This window comes from Leucopleurus acutus (assembly GCF_964270905.1).
Source record: "Leucopleurus acutus genome assembly, chromosome: 1".
NCBI classification, from domain to species: domain Eukaryota; kingdom Metazoa; phylum Chordata; class Mammalia; order Artiodactyla; family Delphinidae; genus Leucopleurus; species Leucopleurus acutus.
This window is the reverse complement of record NC_139142.1, coordinates 87,226,242-87,245,380: the sequence shown is the minus strand read 5'-3', so window position 1 is coordinate 87,245,380 and position 19,139 is coordinate 87,226,242. Positions and strand designations below refer to the sequence as shown.

At 44.7% G+C, this 19,139-nt stretch overlaps 1 protein-coding gene across 1 annotated transcript in view; it reads right to left on the bottom strand.

The window, feature by feature from the left end:
* The window catches only part of SORD (sorbitol dehydrogenase), a 36,870-nt gene extending 19,055 nt beyond the window's left edge, over positions 1 to 17,815 (bottom strand). The window contains exons 1-3 of the mRNA XM_082845305.1: positions 17,628 to 17,815; positions 7,353 to 7,386; positions 3,302 to 3,466 (exon numbers count right to left, since the gene is read on the bottom strand). Coding sequence (XP_082701431.1) covers positions 3,302 to 3,466; positions 7,353 to 7,386; positions 17,628 to 17,690 — 262 coding nt within the window. The 5' untranslated portion in view covers positions 17,691 to 17,815. The remainder of the gene's footprint in view (positions 1 to 3,301; positions 3,467 to 7,352; positions 7,387 to 17,627) is intronic.
* Between the last annotated feature and the right edge of the window lie 1,324 nt (positions 17,816 to 19,139).

Here is a 19,139-nt window from a genome sequence, read left to right as displayed (position 1 = left end):
CCTTTCTGATTTTTCCATCTTCCTGTTTTATCAGTTTTTTAGAGAGGAATACTGAAGTCTCCAACTATAAATATAGACGTGTCTATTTCTCCTTTCATTCTGTAGGTTTTTCCTTGGTATATTTTGAAGTTTTACTGTTAGGTACATCAATATAGAATTATTATGTCTTTCTGGTGAATTTTTGTAGCACTTCTCTTTATCCTTTGTAATATTCTTTGCTCTGAATTACATGTTTTATGATATTAATATAGTCACTGGCTTTCTCTTGAGTAGTGTGTGCATGCTAACGTTTTATATATTTTTATTTGTAATCTATTTAAATATTTATATTTTAAAAGGGGTTCCCTATAGACAACATTTTTTAATATGATCTGACAATGTTGAAACAGAGCAGGACCCTACTATGGTCCTTCTCCCCATGTCCTCAGCCTGCCTTTTGTCTGTGGAAAAACTTCAGCCAAAGAATAAGTTTAATGAGAGAAGTGAGAAAATGCAGAAACAAAGGAAAACAGTCAAAGGAGAACAAATAATAATAATTTAGTCATTAAGCATACTCAAGGAACTTTAGTTCCTTCTCAAGGGCTATAGGTAATATTCTAAGACATATCCTGTGAGCTGTCTTATAGATACTGAAACCCCCTTCCAGGTGGAAAATATTAACTACATGATGACCAGACTGAAGCCATGACATAAGCTGCCACAACTCCGAGAACTGGCTTCAAGGAAATGGGAACAAACCGACCCTGGAACTGAAGCCTAAATGTACTTAAATCAAGATGACCCTGATCAGACCACCTCATGATTAGTTTCAAGATGACTGTCAGAGCCGACTGTGCTGTTTTTGCATGTAGCCCCCTCCCTCTGTCTATAAAAGCTGTAGCCAACTGATTGTCAGAGGGAGGAGTCGGCCTTTGGACAGGCGTCCGCCCCCCCCCCGCCCCCCCCCCGCACCTTGGTTGCCCGCATCCAAAATAAAGCAAGCTTTCCTTTCCACCAAAAACAAAACAAAACAAAACAAAAAAACACTAGAAGTAATCAACAAATTAGATGATACAGAGGAATGGATCAGTGAGCTGGAAGACAGAGTAGTAGAAGAAAAAAAAATTCTTTAAAACAAGGATAGTTTGGGACTTTCCAGGTGGCACAGTGGTTAAGAATCTGCCTTCCAATGCAGGGGACACAGGTTCGAGCCCTGGTCCGGGAAGATCCCACATGCTGTGGAGCAACTAAGCCCGTGTGCCACAGCTACTGGGCCTGCGCTCTAGAGCCCACGAGCCACAACTACTGAGCCTGCATGCCTAGAGGCTGTGCTCTGCAACAAGAGAAACCACTGCAATGAGAAGCCCATGCACCGCAACAAAGAGTAGCCCCCACTCGCCACAACTAGACAAAGCCCCTGTGCATCAACGAAGACCCAATGCAGCCCAAAATAAATAAATTTATTTATTTATTTTAAAAAACAAGGATAGTTTAAGAGATCTCTGGAACATCAAGCATACTAACATTCACATTATAAAGGTCCTAGAAAAAGAAGAGAGAGAGAAAAAGGCAGAGAACTTATTTGAATAAATGATAGCTGAAAACTTCCTTAACATGGGAAAGGAAACAGATATGCAGGTCCAGAAAGTACAGACTCTCAAACAAGATCAACCCAAAGCAAAACTTAAAGAGAAAAGGAACTAGTGACATACAAGGGAACTCCTATGAAACTATCAGCTAGCTGACTTTTCAGCAGAAACTCTGCAGACCAGAGAGGAGTGACATGATATATTGAAAGTAATGAAAGGGAAAAATCTACAACCAGGAATAAGAATATTCTACCTGGCAAGACTATCATTCAGATTTGAAACAGAGATCAAGAGTCTTCCAAACAAGCAAAAGCTAAAAGAGTTCAGCACTACTAAAATGGCTTTACAAGAAATGTTAAAGGGACTTCATTAAGTGGAAAATAAAACCACAACTAGAAATTTGAAAATTATGAAAGGAAAAATGTTATTGTTAAAGGCAAATATACAGTAAAGATAGTAGATCAATCACTCATAAAGATAGGAGGAAGGTTAAAAGACAAAAGTAGTAAAATCATCTATATCTATAATGAGAAATTAAGGGATACACAAAACAAAAATATGTAAAATATGATGTTGAAAACATTGAACATTGGATTGGGGGAGTAAAAATGAAGGATTGTTAAAATGCATTTAAACTTAAGAGATCAGCAACTTAAAATAATCACATGTATATATATATATAGGTTTTTATGTATATAAGTATTTATGTATATCCTGATATCTGGTCTCCTCAACTAAACTGAAGCATCCAGGGATCATACCTTCTCAATTTTCTATATCCTCCAAAGCACTGGGCACAAGGCTGGACCCATTGTAGATGCTGATTAAGCGCTTGTTATAACTTAAATTTAGAGAAGCCCACTTCCTATTACGACTTATATTTAGAGACCTTGTCCCACAGGTAAGAACCAATCAGTGGCTGTTGGAAGCTATGAACCTTCCATTTTGGGATAACCCTGCAAAACTTCAGGGGCTTTCTCGACTTCACTGATGACAAATGAAGGGCCTGACTTAACATTCCCAAATGAGACACATGTCTAGCTTCTTCAGAGCTAGTGGATCCCTCACCATGCAGCCAGGCTCAGAGAGCCTTATAACACAGGACGGCACCTCCTGAGAACTCCCTCCTTCCCCTAAATAATCCATCATCCCCAGGCTATTAAGTGGCCTCATCAGGAAAGGAAGGTTAAAGTCAACAGCTGGCTATTCTAAGACAGCTTGGATTTAATTCACTGAGTTGGGGAACATCACAATCTGCCACAGCTGAGAATTCCTCCCTGAATTAAGCAAATCTAGAAAAATATTGGTGGTTTCCCAGTCATCCAATAAGATCAATGCTGCATAGAAGGCCCTGGTTCTTAGCATGTAGAGGCATTCTGTCGTTCCTGTGGCTGGAACGTTTTTCCCCTCCCCTTTACTTGGCTTATTTCTTACTTGCCTTCAGGTGTTGAACTAATTGTCCTTCCTCAGACAAGCCAGGGGTCTGGAGGGTAGTATACACTGATCGCACCCTGTATTCTCCTCTGCTGCCCTCAACACAATTTTGATTAATTTACTGTCTGTCCCAGTTGCCTTCTCCTGCGGAACATAAGATCCATGTGTGTAGGAACTGAGACTGTCTTGTTCACTGCTGTATCCCCAGTGTTTAACAGAGGGCCTGACCCTGAGAAATCACGTACAGATATTTGTGTTGAATGAATAAACAAATCCACTGGCTGAAGGGCTTTGCTGACCTGGTTTTAGGTGTCTGACCAATGATCCCACTTTTACGACTGTTCCTGAGGCTTCATGCCCCAGCACCATTGGCTTTTTCACAACAAAATCTCCAATTCGACCATGCTGCCAGTAGTGGACATCTGAGCCGCAGATTCCAACAGAATGCATCTTCAGCAGCACCTCTGATAAGATAAAGGAGAAGGAAAAAACAAGTGAGGGAGGGAAGGACCTCTCTGCCCCTCTGAGGCACCCTGGAGTTTTTCCTCTGGATGAAGGAGAGGGCTTGGTTTCAAAGGCCAGGTACAAGATTTAGATCACAGAGAAAAACAAGCTAAACAGCAACCTTGATTAAGTCTTGTAAGGCAAGAAAGCTTCCACAGAGCAAAATAATTGCATGTGAGGGCAAATTCTATGCATCAGCTTGGCTTGGATACGGTGCCCAGTTGTTTGGTCAAATGCTAGATGTTGCTGTGAAGGTGCTTTTTAGATGTGATTAACATTTAAGCACATCCATGTTCATTGCAGCTTTACAATAGTCAAGATATGGAAACAATCTAAGGGTCCACTGATGGATGAATGGACAAAGTAAATGTGGCGTATATACACAATGGACTATTAGTCATAAGAAAAGGAAATCTTGGGACTTCCCTGGTGGTGCAGTGGTTAAGAATCCACCTGCCAATGCAGGGGACACAGGTTCGAGTGCTGGTCTGGGAAGATCCCACATGCTGCGGAGCAACTAAGCCTGTGTGCCACAACTACTGAGCCTGCACTCTACAGCCCGCGAGCCACAACTACTGAAGCCCACGCACCTAGAGCCCATGCTCCTCAACAAGAGAAGCCACCGCAATGAGAAGCCCGCGCACCGCAACGAAGAGTAGCCCCTGCTTGCTGCAACTAGAGAAAGCCCATGCACAGCAACTAAGACCCAATGCAGCCAAAAATAAATAAATAAATAAATAAATTTTTTTTAAAAAAAGGAAAAAAAAAGCAACAACATGGATGGACCTTGAGAGCATTATGCTAAGTGAGTAAGTCAGAGAAAGACAAATACCTTATGATCTCACTTATATGCGGAATCTAAAACCAAAACCAAAACCAAAACAAAACAAAAACGTACCAAGCTCCATAGATACAGAAAACGGTGGTTGCCAGAGGCAGGGAGTGGAGGGTGGGTGAAATGGGTGAAGGAGGTCAAAGGGAACAAACTTCCAGTTATAAAATAAATCAGTCATAGGGAGGTAATATACAGCATAGTGACTATAGTTAATAATACTGTGTTGCATATTTGAAAGTTGCTAAGAGAATAGATCTTAAAAGTTCTCGTCGGGACTTCCCTGGCGGTCCAATGGTTAAGACTCTGCACTCCCAGTGCAGGGGGCACGGGTTCAACCCTGGTCGGGGAACTAAAATCCCACATGCCACACAATGCAGCCAAACAAAAAAAGTCCTCATCACAGGTAAAGAAATTTGTAACTATTTGTGATGACAAATGTTAACTAGACATTGTGGTGATCACGTCACAATATATACAGATATCAAATCATTATGTTGTGCACCTGAAGCTAATATAACGTTATATGTCAATTATACCTCAATAAAACAAACATTTAGACCAGTAGATTTTGAGTAAAGCAGATTACTCTCCACACTGTGGATAAGCCTCCTCCAATCAGTTGAAGGGCTTAAAAGAATTCTGAGGTTTCCTGAAGGAGATGGAATTCTCCACAAGACTTACCTGAAGTTTCAACCTGCTGGTTATCTCTACAAATTTCAGACTAGGCAGCTTCCCCCACCCTGTCTCTCTCTATATCAAAGTAAATCTATATATAAATAAATATAAATAATAACTTTTCTCTCAGTTCTGTTTCTCTGGAGAACTCTGATTAGTACCGAATGAAAGATATTATTAGTAGGAAGAAGTGTGTCAACTACCTAAGAGAAAAAAACTGTTTTCTAGGAGATAACTGTTTCCAGACAATTAATATGCTATGCTTGATTCTTAACCATTCATGAGAGGTTGGCACAATCTAGGCTTGCCAATACTTTGTGTGCTATCAGGCTGAGTTCTTCATGCCTGTTATTTTGTTCAAAAGTGCACCTTTAATTTAAACCATCCAAAGATTTCAACTGGCATTTCTCCTTCACAGCTTTGAATACAGTGAGATTTGGTGATATTGTTTTTGTCAGTTTTCCAAGTTTACAATAATGATGCTACTGAGCCCCTTTGCTGAATTAAATCCCAAAGGATTACTGGTCTAGTCTGACTGAGTTTACCACATTACAAAATATCTCCCTGAGAAAAAGTTCTGCCTTAGAAAGACAAAGATACCCAAAGCTCTGCTCTGCACTCAGATGTCTTACACACTGCCCTTGCCACAAACCATGGGAGATCCAACAGGTGTGGCTCTGTAGAACTTCCTTCATCCTTGGCTTTGGTGAACAGAGTAAGAAGTGGCAGGGTGGATCCTGAGTTCAAAGGTAGGGAAAAGTCATCCAAGTCAGGAAAATTACCTCAGAGTTTCCTCTTGTGAAGTTACCAATTTATAATAAGAGATTAAATTCGAGTTGCTAGAACTCTAGCTGAAATTTACCATCATTTCCCCTTCCAATTCAAGGACGGCAAGAAAGAGAGAAGAATGCTGCTCCAGAGAGAGAAACAGTAAAGGATCCTTTGGATCCAAAACAGCCACACACACCCCTTTTTTTTTGCCACCTCTGGAATCCACACCAACTTTTCAGAACACAATGAAGTGTCTCTTTCACTTCTCTGAATGTAATATCTCAGTAAAAACACTGAGCCTTAAATATACATTACTTGGTAAACACTGATAGAAACAGCTATTGTCTGTATTCTTATTGCTATAGATCAGTAACCCAACTGGTCTTTGAGTAGCAAAGCTCTAGAGGCTCTAAGAAAGCTGCCTTCAATCTGATGTTCACACAGAAGCCACAGTTCTGGGGTAAGGTGGGACAAGGTGGGGAAGCACACCCCCAACTCATCAAGGACAGAAAGAGAACCGAGTGGCTGGGTGTGGGATGAGCTATCTTTAGACACTTTGCCCCTTACCACCAGCCTCACTTCCTGCTGTGGGACTCCAGAGATGGAAGGAATTAGAGAACTGTCAGTTGTGATCTGCCATAGCTAAGAGGGTGGCATGACCTCCAAAAGTACAGGAAACGTGCATGTCAGCTCAGCTCAGCAGGTTCGGCCAGAAGGAGTGGAGCAAAGGTGAAGGGAACCCTGCCCCAGTGTGCTCACCCGATTTCTGCTCCTGGTTGATTAGGGTAGTAGGGTAGGGCTGCATGGAGCCCCTCCCATCCCCACTGGACAGAAGGTCCTGGTCTTCCTGGACCTTCCTGGGTGTTCCCTTTTGTAATTAAAAGATTAAGATCTATAGACTCACTCCATTTCAAAGTTTGGATTAGGGTTAGGACATGATTCAGCCACCCAAATATAAGCCACACAAATATAAGCCAACCTCTGGCTTAAAGAGGACAGAGTAACTCTGTCATTAGTTCAAAACAGGAACAATTCTGCCTTTGGTCCATAAATTGAAGAATTTTATGTCAAAAACTCTTTGGGAGAAGTCAGCAGTTTGATACGGTAACTCTCTTGGTTCTACCACTGTTTCTTTTATTTCATGTAGCAGCCAGATTGAATCTATCCAGTCACGCTGGGGACAATGGACTACGTTGAAAGCCTAACAAAAGCATAGTTTTTTTTTTGTTTTTGTTTTTTGCAGTATCCGGGCCTCTCACTGTTGTGGCCTCTCCTGTTGCGGAGCACAGGTTCCAGACGTGCAGGCTCAGCAGCCATGACTCACGGGCCCAGCCGCTCCGCGGCATGTGGGATCTTCCCGGACCGGGGCACGAACCTGTGTCCCCTGCATCGGCAGACGGACTCTCAACCACTGCGTCACCAGGGAAGCCCAAAAGCATAGTTTTTAATGGAGGCTTTTAAGTAATAAACAGTAGAAAAAGAGGGCTAAATGAGCAATGCACATGTGTCTCCAGGGTAAACAATAAGGAACAATAAAATATAAGGCAAGTATTCCCAGGACCTACCATTTGGGCCTGGTTCAGGGATAGGATAGTTCTCCTAAAGGAAACAAAATAGAAAAACCATTTAGTATGCACAACAACTTTACCTTATGAACATTTTCATTCTTTTTTTATATTAAAGTTTCATTCAAATAATTCTTCTTATAATTAACACAGACTCAGACCATACTGCTGCTGGGTGGATGCCTGAGGGGCTACCCTGAATACTGCTGACTCTAACTTCTGACCTCATCCCACCCACTGGTGCAATTTGCCGTGGACCAAGAAAAAGTATACTACTTGCACACCCTGGGAGAAAGGATGCTTCTGGGTCTCTAATATGGAATATGGAAAATACATCCTTAAATACAGATCTGTTTGGTCTGGCAAACTCATACAGGGCAAGGATGAGGTGTTTCTGGCAGTTGCACAGGAGGGTTTTTGTCTCTAGACAGGTTGGAGAAAGTGTGTGTGCTCCGCTCATTCACATCAGCGCACGACCAATAGTTGTTACTTACTCTCTTCCAAAACCTCCCATGTGGTGTTTTAGAGGCCCCTTGGGAACACATAGGACCTGCATTTTGCCCACTCTCACCGAGTTAAAAAGCAATCTAGTGTTCACAGCTATTTATGATGAGGATGATGATAATTTACCAAGCTTTTTTCCCACTGCCAACTGGCTAGGAAATTCCTGGTGACAGGGAGGAAGGGCAGTGAGTAGCCAAATCCAAGTGTTCATTTTATTAATTCTTTGAAGGCAGCCAAGCAAGAAGAGGGAGAAGGGATGTAAAAAAGTGTTCACTGTACATACTGTGCCAGACAGTCTACTGGGCTTTACATACATCATGGCACATGGCCACCATTTGTAGATGAGAAACCTGAGGCTAGGAAGTTAAATAACTTGGTCAAGGTCATATGGCCAGAGTGGATAAACCAGGTCTAATCCCAGGTGTGTCTGACTCCCAAGTCTGCCTCACTGCATCCCACTGCACCCCCAAGGTAGAATCTGCCTTTTCTCCTTCAGTGGTGATGTAAGGAAAGTCAATCAGGGGATGAGTATTTTGGAACTGGGCCTAATGCACAGTGCTCTGGGAGGAAGCACTGCTCAAACCTTGCCTCCTTCAGAAGGCCTCCCCCAGATACTTTTATGGGTAGCAATAAATAATCCTAGGGCTGGGAAGGGATAGTTAGGGAGTTTGAGATCGACATGTACACTAAAATGGTTAACCAACAAGGACCTACTGTATAGCACAGGGAACTCTGCTCAGTGTTATGTGGCAGCCTGGATGGGATGGGAGTTTGGGGGAGAATGGATACATCTGTAGGTATGGCTGAGTCGCTCTGCTGTGCACCTGAAACTATCACAACATGTCAATCGGCTATACTCCAATATAAAAAAATAATAATAATCCTAGGGCTATTTTGCTAGCAAGATAAGTACCTAGTTGCCAAAGACTATGCCTTCCATCTCTGGCACCAGGTACAGTGCCCTGCTCCAAACCTGGGGGGCTTGCACTGGTTAAATAATCACCCTCCATAACAGTATTTCCACAGGAAGTCTAAGGTTCTTGCTCATTGGAGATTACCAGCCCTTTCTGTTGTAACAGCTCAATGCTTATCTGAACTCCCTGTCTCCAGTGAAACAAAGGTCAAAGGGATAATGCTAATGCTGATTAGCTAACACTGACCAACTTCCTTTTGTCAGGTCCTGTGCTAAGTGCTGTGTATGCATCACCTCAGCTCATCCGTAGGACAATCCTATGTAGTGCCTTTATTATTACCCCATTTTTTGTATGATGAGGCTGAGGAATGGGGAGATTTAGCAATTTGTCTATAGTAACACTAAGGTAGTAAATGATGGAGCTGCATCCAAAGCAGCATCACGTGGGGTCAAGAGGCAGCTTTTTCATCTCTTAATAAATTTGGAAGGCAGAGAGGAAAGAAGGAAGGAAGGAAAGGAGGGAGGGAAGGAGGGAATCCATCTAGGACCGGCAACTCCGGATAGCTGGCTGTCACCAAAACCTTTCTCAAAATTGCTGGTTCCACATCTGGCATTACACAGTATCAGGGACTGCTGTGTAAAGTTCTGCTTCTGTTACACAGAGTAAAATTTTAAATTGCAGGTTAAATTGAAACTAAAGAGTAAGTAAGGCCTTTTGTTTCAAACATGGAACTGTACTCTCCCCCACCCTCATAGCCCCCTAAAGACACTAGTAGGAAGCTTCCCGGGCACTGGGAATTCCACAGCATACTCTTCACATCCTTGGCTACAACCAGGCCAGGCCCAAACACCCCATTTGGGGTGGAAAGGTGGTAAGATCCAAACTCAAAGCCACAGTTGGGGACACCAAGTTGCCCTTGGGTCACTAGAGATTACTACTGTAAATGTCTGTTGGAATTAACGGAGCTGACCAACTTTGCCCTTACCACCTGGGCAAAGCTGCAGCGTCTCTCCTGGACACCAGAGGGTGCTGTGCCGATAACCTGGTTTTTTCCTTAGTAGCAGAACACACATTATGGAGAACTTAAATACCTCTCCCTGAAAACCAACTTTTTTTTCTCTTTCTTGTTGATTCTAATCACCCTTACAGCTCAGCTTGGCTCCTGTCTCCCTTCTCTGCAGGAGACATGCCACCTAAGCACTAGACCATGTTAAGACCAGTCTCTAAGTTTGTAAATATTATCCTAAGCGTGGCTGCAGGGCTCACAAGGTCTTCAAAAGTTATTACAGCATGGTTACTAAAAAAACCCTGCTTTTCATTTATGGTTCCTTGGTATGATGTTGGCTAAATCCTGTTTACTTAATCTCCTTTTCTGTCTCAGATTACGGTGGTGATATTCTTTCATTTATCCTATTTTTCATGTATCAAAATTTCTTAGCTCCTCTGAGATCGGGAACTTTCACTTTTAACCCCCTGCCCCCTTTCTTCATTCCCAAAGGTTTTGTAATCAGGCATATTCATAGTTTCCTGAACAGGATTTCTTATCTTTCTGTGAGTGATAGTGACAAGGGGATAAAGAGGAGTTGAGTAACCGTTCCTTACTGAGTTATGTAAGTTTTACAGCATTTTTCACTGAAATACTTAACTTACATATTCTCCTTTCCATGACCTTCAGGTCTCCCCACCACTGGCACCACCACCACAAATAAATCACGGAAATACTTCAGGAAGAACTCTCTGTGGGAACACAGAATCATCTCAAGTGCCTCTCACATCCTAAATGTTATCTTGCCTTTCCTAAATATATTTTCTCCAATTAGCTTAAATATATATTTCCTGAATATACACTATTGGTCCCCTTTCCTCAACTTCCAGCTGCACATCTGAGTTCACACCCTCAGTACATCTCGCCTGGATTGCAGCAATGGCCTCAACATGAGGAGAAATTAGAAGATGCCCTTTCCCTCCTCCAGACAACATAGCTGGTACAGTGGTAAAGAACTCAGACTCTGGAATCGCTGTCTGTGCTGAAACCCAGGCTCCCCTCCAGGAGCTGTGTGACCTCGGGGCAGTTACATAACCTCTTTGTGCCTTCAATTTCCTCCCCTGTATAATGAAGATAATCATAAAATAGAGTGCCCTTGGGAATTCCCCACCAGTCCACTGGTTAGGATTCCTCGCGCTCACTGCCAAGGGCCAGGGTTCAATACCTGGTCAGGGAACTAAGATCCCACAATCCATGCAGCACGGCCAAAACAAAATAAAAACAGTGCCCGACTCACAGTAAATAAATTAGCTCTTATTATAAAAGAAATAAAATCAAAATCCTTTCTGTATAATCAGCTCACAATACGGTTGAACCAGCTCTGGACAACCCTGTCCGTTTCCTCTTGAAAAGGGTAGTTTTTAAAAATTGTTTTGGGGAAAAGCTGTATTTCTCTTGTTTTCACGTCTATATTAAGAGAACTTGACTGCTCCTTAAAAGGCTGGAATTCAGAAGAAAGTCAAGTAGGATTCCAGCAGTGTTTTTAGGCTTGATTCTATCAGTTGAGTGTAAAAGCCGTACTCCCTGCCTTAGAGTAAGGGACAACAGGCAGGGCTAGGAGAAAGCGGCCAGTTTTGCCCTAGGTCCTTGCAGCCCACCTTTGCCACCTGCTCTGCCTGCCAGGTCTCCTGTCAACCTGTTGGCTGGCTGCCCTACACCCTTAAGGAGAGCGGAGCAGACAATCTTACTTTTGCTTCCCTCCCTCCTCAACTTTCCCCCTCCCTTCAGGGCTTGAAGGGTGTTTTGAGGGTGGGAGGAAAATCCAAAGGTTTCCCATTTGGCCACTTTATCCTAAAAGGCTTTGTTCTAGCCGCATTGGTCCTGTCCTGGCAAACTCGGGGTCAAAGTAGAAGGGTCAGACACTCTCCCAAAGTTCACTGAGCCAGTCTCCAGCCTCCAGCCCAGGCTCTCTGGGCTCCAACCAGCCTCCTGCTGATAACAATCTTTCTAAAATGCAAATTCATTTAAAGTGCCCAGTGGCCCTGCAAAATCCTAAACCCCTCATTTTGCGGGCTACCTGCCTCCTTGCAAACCTCCTGCAATTCCCAAACCACCGCACACTCACTCCCTCACCTCAAGGGGGCCATTTCTCCACTGGCCAATTCCCCTCCTTCTTCACTGAGATCGCACAGGAGGTGGGAAGTGAGGGGAAGGGAGACATCTAGAATGACTTTCTAATTCCTGTGGGAACTCAGGGAGATTTTAGGTTTGGGTGTGTTGGGATTGTGGTGTCGGGGGACATCCAGGTGGGGTTGTCCAATAGGTCGCTGTACTCCTGGGACTGGGGATCAGGCATGGGTCAGGGACAGAGACTCATGAACATGAATCATGAACATGGAGAGAAACAATGACTTCCTGAAAAAAGTCTTCCCTATCCTCACCATCCTTCCTCTCCTGAGTTTCCCCAGCACCTACAATTGAATCCATATGGGATGGTTAAAGGATTATTTCTCAGCTGTGATAAATAAACTATAAAAAAATTCCTCCTAATTCAAAATGTATGAACATAACTATACATGAACCTATTAGATGCTTCTTTATTTAAAGCGAAAATATGAAGACTCTGAGCTTGGTTGGATGCTCTAGCCTATTAGTATCACTGATTAAGTGCTCATTGTGTTCAGGTCTATGTAACTGAACATTCACATTTCTAAAACATTATTGAGCTGAATATCACTTCACAAAATCCAACCATATTTTCTCCAACAATTAATGTTCTTCTTGTAAATCTGGTTTGGGGAAAACTGCCAGCTTTAACAGCCACACTAAAAGACTTAACAAGTGGACGCCAATACGGTATACATGAGTACGTATTTTTCCTCCGTAATTTCTCTATCATGCAATTTTAAAAGAAATTTTCCCCACATCCATCCATAATTCTAGTTTTCGCCACAGAACAGGGTTACTTTTACCAGGTCTCTTAGTAGTGCTGGGACTTATTACATAAAATGTTAAAATCCTATTTGTGGTATTGTTTACTGTTCCTCCTGCTTTTAGGGGAAAATGTCAGCTTTCTACTTCTTGGCCTTTTGCAGACAAAGGCACTGCCCTTCCATAGGAGTTGGCAGAGATGGCAGTATTTGCTGGATTTAACTGCCTATTGTTTATCTGGTTGGGTTTTGTTTTATTGTTGAAACATAATTAAGATGAAAGTGAAAGGAGGCATTTCTTTAGGCTATTTGCTACTACCTAGTTTTCTCTTTTTCTGAAGGAGTTTTAGATTCTGTTTTCAGCCTCAACTGCCTCTGACTTATAAGTCTAGCTCAGGTATTAAAGGGTTAAGTGGCCTGCATTTCCTCACTCACAGTAATCTCCCAGTTTAACCCAGCTTTTCCTTGAAGACTTTCAGGGCCCTTTAATTTGATTCTATAGAAGCAAGCAGCTCTGTCTACTAGTAGCAAAACCAGGGAGAGACCTGACATTTAGGACCATTCCTCTTTCTACAATCCCCTCCTCCTCACCCAAAATCTTAACAGCAATGTGTATATGCAAGGAGGGGATGCCTTGAATGTGCTGTATTACAGATACAGAATTATCTTACTTTTTGAAATATCATTACAGATTCAAAGCAATTCTTTTGACACCTGGCATAATACATTTCCTCACAGAGCAAAACCTCTAAGAAATATCTTCATGGTACTCTGATTAATGTTTAAACTTGATGCACTATTTTCTCTGCCCTTTGTAATTAAACAACATTAACCCATCACTCTGAAATGATTCTTTTCCCTTTAACTTGTTCTCTTCTCATGCAGCTAATCATAAAACAAAAATGTGACTACATCCCCTGCATGGTGTCCACCTCGCTGCTCCTGTTCTCCCTGTCCAGATGCCTGGAATCGGATAGAGCTGGCCATCAAGAATAAGGGAGATAATGTGTACTCAGTATGCTCCATGGACTGGCCCTGATAGGTGATGCAATATGCACAGAAATTGATAGGAGCATTTAGAAATGTTTACAGCATTCTGACATTGCTGCAGCATCCAAATGTTGGTACAAACATATTGGTCCATGGCCAACAGGAAATAAAAATAAAATTGGTCCTTCATCTCTGATACTTTGTGAAGCACAAACTATCCCATCAAACAGCTTCTTCAAAGAAAAACTAATTTGACTATTTGATATCCCAACTCTATGAACTAGTAATTCAGAGAGAGAATTCTGTAGGGGAGCAGAATTTGCCATCCCAAAATATGTCTCTAGGGCATATTAATTATTTTAAGCTGGCTATTTTTTTTAAGAAACAGCAGATTTGGGAAAAGCTCGGAAAACCCAAGTGACACATTTGTAAGGGAAATCTCCACTTATAAGGGTGTCTCCCTCAAAGTACCAAAAAGAGGAGTATGACCTAATCTCTAGAAACTCATCACTGGAGAAGGCAATGACTTAAAACTGTATAACAACCTTATCCTTGTTTTCTGTGCTTTTCCTGGCAACCTCCCATAAGTGACTCTCCCCGCCCTCAACATCTTCTTTTCTCTTTAGCTGAGGATGGTATTTAGGGTGAGGGCTTTGGCCATTTTGGCAACTTTCTCAGTTTTCCTGGGCCTCTCCCATGTATACATGTTAATAAATTTTTGTTTTTCCCCTGTCTCATGTCAATTTAATTCTTAGACCTGCCAGAAGAACCTAGAAGGGTAGAGGAAAATTTCTTACTCCCCGATACTATCTAATCCTCACACAACCCAGAGGTGAGTACTACTACCATCCCCATCATACAGACAGAAAACTGAAGCAGAAAGTAATTTGGCAAGTCATACAACCAGAAGCAGTAGAGCTGGGTCTAAACTCCACTCTGGCCCCAACCTGGCTTGTGACCTCGTTACTGTTTCCATTTGAAGAGATCTCAGCCAGCTGACACTGTTTGCTGATAGGCTGTTCGTCTCTATGCATCAGCTTGGTCGCCTCTTCCACTGCTCCTTAAAAGTCCACACGTTCTCTATTTAAAATGGTGTGTGTGTGGGGAAGAGGGGATATAGGAGTCTTAAGTCCTCATGATAAGGAATGATATAAAGAAACGGACAGTCTCCCAGTATATACATGTGTATATACACTCCCACCCTCTCTGATTTACCACCCAACTTATAAATGCCCCAAGGCCCAAACCACTGTGCAGGCCCAAGTCCCCAGGCCACGGGGCACTGCCTCCGCCCTTGCTGGGACTGTGGTGATCACTAGCTACCTAGTAGTGAAGGAGTTTAATTTTTCCTTCCCTGCAGCCACAGCTTGGAGAAAGAAAAGGGAATCCTGCCTTCTCCACAGGCAGGTAGGAGGAAGGCTGGGTGTCAGGTTTCCTTCCTGGTAGGTAGGGGACAAGTTTCAAGTGGCCCATTTCAACCCCAAACCACTTAACCTATTTGCTTTAAGGAAGGGGGTGCAAGGGCAGAGATACCCTACCAGGGAGTTCCCTATGGAGGCGCTGGGGGACGACCATGCTCAGGAAGGAGTGGTGAGGGCCAGAAGGGTCTGTGTTGGGTTGCAAGTGTCTCCAGATCCCTAGAACCAAGGTAATTTCTCAGAGACCCCAAAATGTCCTGTCCCAGAGACATCTTAAATTCAAGCCTGATCTCATCATTTTAATCTACTCTCCTTTGTCTAGTAAATGAACCCCATCACCTCCAACAGAGCTGGGGTCCTCCTGAATCCACCCTGAATGAACCCTTTCACCCAGTTAGCGTACACATCCCACAACCATAAGCTACATTCTCCAGCCTATCACATTCTCATCTCTTTAGGATACACTCACCCCAACCCAGCCCCTAATTCAGTCAGGAGGGGATTCTAAGGCACAGCTGATAAGACCAACTGTAGGTGAGCCTCCCCACCCTCCCTCTTCTTTATTCAAGGCTTTGTTCTACTGAGCCACATAAACAGTGGCTGAGCAGTGGGAGAGCCTGAGTTTAGGAATTAAGGTAAAGCAGATACTGGGGTTGTAATTACAGTTCTGCTCATTATTAGGTACATGACTTTCAGGCAGGCCCTGAGCAGATGGAGAGGCAGGGCCTATCTACCTCTCCAGCTTCACCACCGGTGCATTCAGTGCATCACACTATTTACAGGACCGGTAAACAAGACTTGCGATTTTGTACTTCACTTAGTTTGCACTTGCTCTTCCACTTACATGAATGACCCCCAGTTTCCATCCAAGAAACAGCTAAGTAGCATCCATCTCTTCCAGAGCCTCTACCCTGGGCCAAGGGCACCCTGTGAGGCCTTTACTCTCTATGCTCCATCAAAGCCCTCACACAGTTTTATTGTTTACAGCATCTGTCTGACTCCCTAGAGCAGCTTGGGGGTAGGGGCTCTGTCCTCCTCCTCCTCTCTGGACCCCCAGCCCAGTGCTTGGCACATGGCAGGCACCCTCTCATCTAGTAAATGTTTGTAGAATGCAGGACTGAGCTTGAAATCACTCTGTAAGCTGTGTAGAGCTGTACCACTTTCCTTTCTTCATAATACCATCTGGCATTTGCAGCAATGAAAACTAATAGTGTCACTTTAATTCAGGACCTTGGGTGGAAGCTCCAAGGGGAGTAGAAAGAACACTGGAATGGGAGTCTGAACTTCTGGGTTCTTTTCTGGGCTCTGTTAACTAATGAAGCCTGTCAGCTTGGAGATGGCACTTTCCTCAGCTGAGGAAATGATGAGTTGGCTCTGGGCAGGAGTTCTTAGTCTGGGGTTCACAGACCTCTAGAGGGTCTATGAAGGAGAGGCTTAAAGGAAGTCCATGAACTCTCTGAAACTGCTGCCAAACTCCATCTGTTTGCATTCTGTGGGGAGAGAGACCACAGATTCTCAAACAGTCAAGAACTGCTAATCTGGATACTTTTCTGAGTCTCTCCAATCTAGACCCTGGCGCATGTTCTCTGTGAGGGGGAAGGAAGTGCTAGGGAACAGCAGAGATGGCCGGCACTGGTCCCACATACCCACTGCCCAGGCCCGCCTGCGAAGGGCTCTGTCAAGGGAGCCCTGGCACAACCACAGGGCTGACTCTGCAGCTCCCAGAACTTTGGCCCCATGAGCCACTGAGCAGAGGCAGGATCTGGAGTGGAGAAGACACACACATAATGCTCTTAAAGGGACAGGGGAGCAGCATCAGGAAGGAAAATGGCTGGAACATGAACCAGATGTGGACTACGGAAGGTAAGGAGGAAAGGAGCTTTAGAACATGAAGACTATCAAGATCCAGAAATCTGGAACAGGCATGGCGAACACCAAGAGTCTTGGAGATGGAGGCCTGTGCTGGCAGGAAAGTGGAAGGAGCTCGCACTTTCTGAGTATCTATTAAGTGCTAGGTACTCCGCTGATCATAATAATCCTGCAAAGGAGGTTTTATCAGTCCCAAGCATGAAAGATTAAATACGAGTTCCACAGCTTTTAAATGTCCCTATGGCCCCCCTTTCTGCCCTGCACTGTCTACTCAGAGAAGTTCAGTACGTGTCCTCTAAACCAGGCAGCCTCTCTGGTATCTCTTCTGCAAAGTGCAATGACAAGAGGCTGGACTATGAATCTGCAGCTGGCAAAGGAGGGAGAAGGCTTCAATCATTTTGCAACCTTCCTGGGTTCTGGCCACGTGCCGGCCACTGGGCTCGGTTCCAGAAGGCCACGCGACAAGAACCCTGCTCTTAGCACCTTAAAACTAACCGCCTACCGTGCCCCTCCCCCCAACATGGTAACCAGATCCTATCTGGGCGGCCTGGGCGCGCAGTGTGGGGCCCGCACCGCGCTGGAATTGGCCAGCTCAGACCGCGGCTGCGCTTGGAAGTGAATAGGGCAGGAACGGGCAAGACTTCCCACTCCCATTCCAGTTTTACCAAGCGCAGGTCTCCGGGTCCGTGTACCACCAGGGAGAGGTTCTCGGGCTTGGCCGCCGCCATGTCGCTCTCTACCTCTTGGGTCCGCCGAGGCTGCAATCCGCAGCTCTTGAGGTGGTTCGGTTGGCGACCCCGTGCACAGCTGGGGATAAGGGGCGGTAGGCTGGGCTTTGCCTGGGAGCGCGCGCCCGGCCCGGGGCGGGGTTTCCTAGTCCCTGACAGCCGGGGCGGGGCTTGCGTGGAGGGGCGGGGCGGGGCGGGACTGCCCTGCTCCCTCCCCATGGCAAGCCAGGGAAGGGCGTGGGGTGGGGGATTGGGGGTAGGGGATTGGGAGAGGGGGGCCGGGGGCTGGGGAGGAGGGGGTAAGGAGGGGTAGAGAGTGTAGGGAGGGAGTAGGGAGTGGGTGGGGAGGGGTAGGGAGGGGTGGCAAAGGCCAACCCAGATCCACCTGCACTGTTTGTCTGTCTCACATCCAAGGGGTCCAATCTGCCCTGAAGGTAGTCTGCAGAGGCAACCCCCCCCAGACCAGAGTTTTGAAACTTTAGCTGCAGAATAAGGGGAATGGGCAATGTGGGGCAGTTTCTCAGGACCAGCACTGAGATTTTGATGCAGTAAAGTCTAGTCGCAGCTGAGGCCTGAGGGTCAGTATTATTAGCATTGATAATGCTGAGGCTGCAGGTGGGGCACGGTCTACAAGTGGGAAACAGGCCCTGCATTGATGCAGTGTCCATGTTGGCCCCATGTCCCCAGCATCCACAAAGTGCCTGGCACCAGAAGTGAATGAACGAGTTGGTGCGTCATCCCACGGGCCTGACACATCAGTGTAAAGGAGCTGTGAAATGAAATCTGTGAGCCACTTTCTCTTAACCAGCTCTGCTTCCTATATTAGAAGCAGGATTTCTGCCCAGATTTTTTCTTGAAGCCTCTCTCCCCTTCAACAAATAGTGAAGTTTTACTCTAAGGGGAGTGAGCTGCCCTCTGGAAAGGCCTAAGTCTGCAAAGGCCCCACCCTCCTTTTCAGACTTTGAAGACAGTGTAGGGATTTCATTCCCTACAGCCTTTCCTCCTCCTCCAGACACTCTACCAGATCCTCTGACCTCCTCCTGGACACATTCCCCAGCACCTCATTCCTTGAAGATGTCTCAGTGCGGCACCTACTGCAGGCCTCACATATGGGACACAGCCTGTATTTTCACCAGTACTCATCCCTTCCGAAGATGCACTGGAAGACCACTGAGGCTAAGGCCTCATATCTTTCTTTCTTTTCTTTTTTTTAATATTTTATTTATTTATTTACTTATTTGGCTGCCCTGGGTCTTAGTTTCAGCATGTGGGATCTTTAGTCACAGTATGTGAACTCTTAGTTGCAGCATATGGGATCTAGTTTCCTGACCAGGTATCGAAACCGGGACCCCCGCACTGGAAGCACAGAGTCTTAGCCACTGGACCACCAGGGAAGTCCCAGGCCTCATTTCTTAAACAGAACCTGGTAAAGTGTTCTGTACAGTGTAG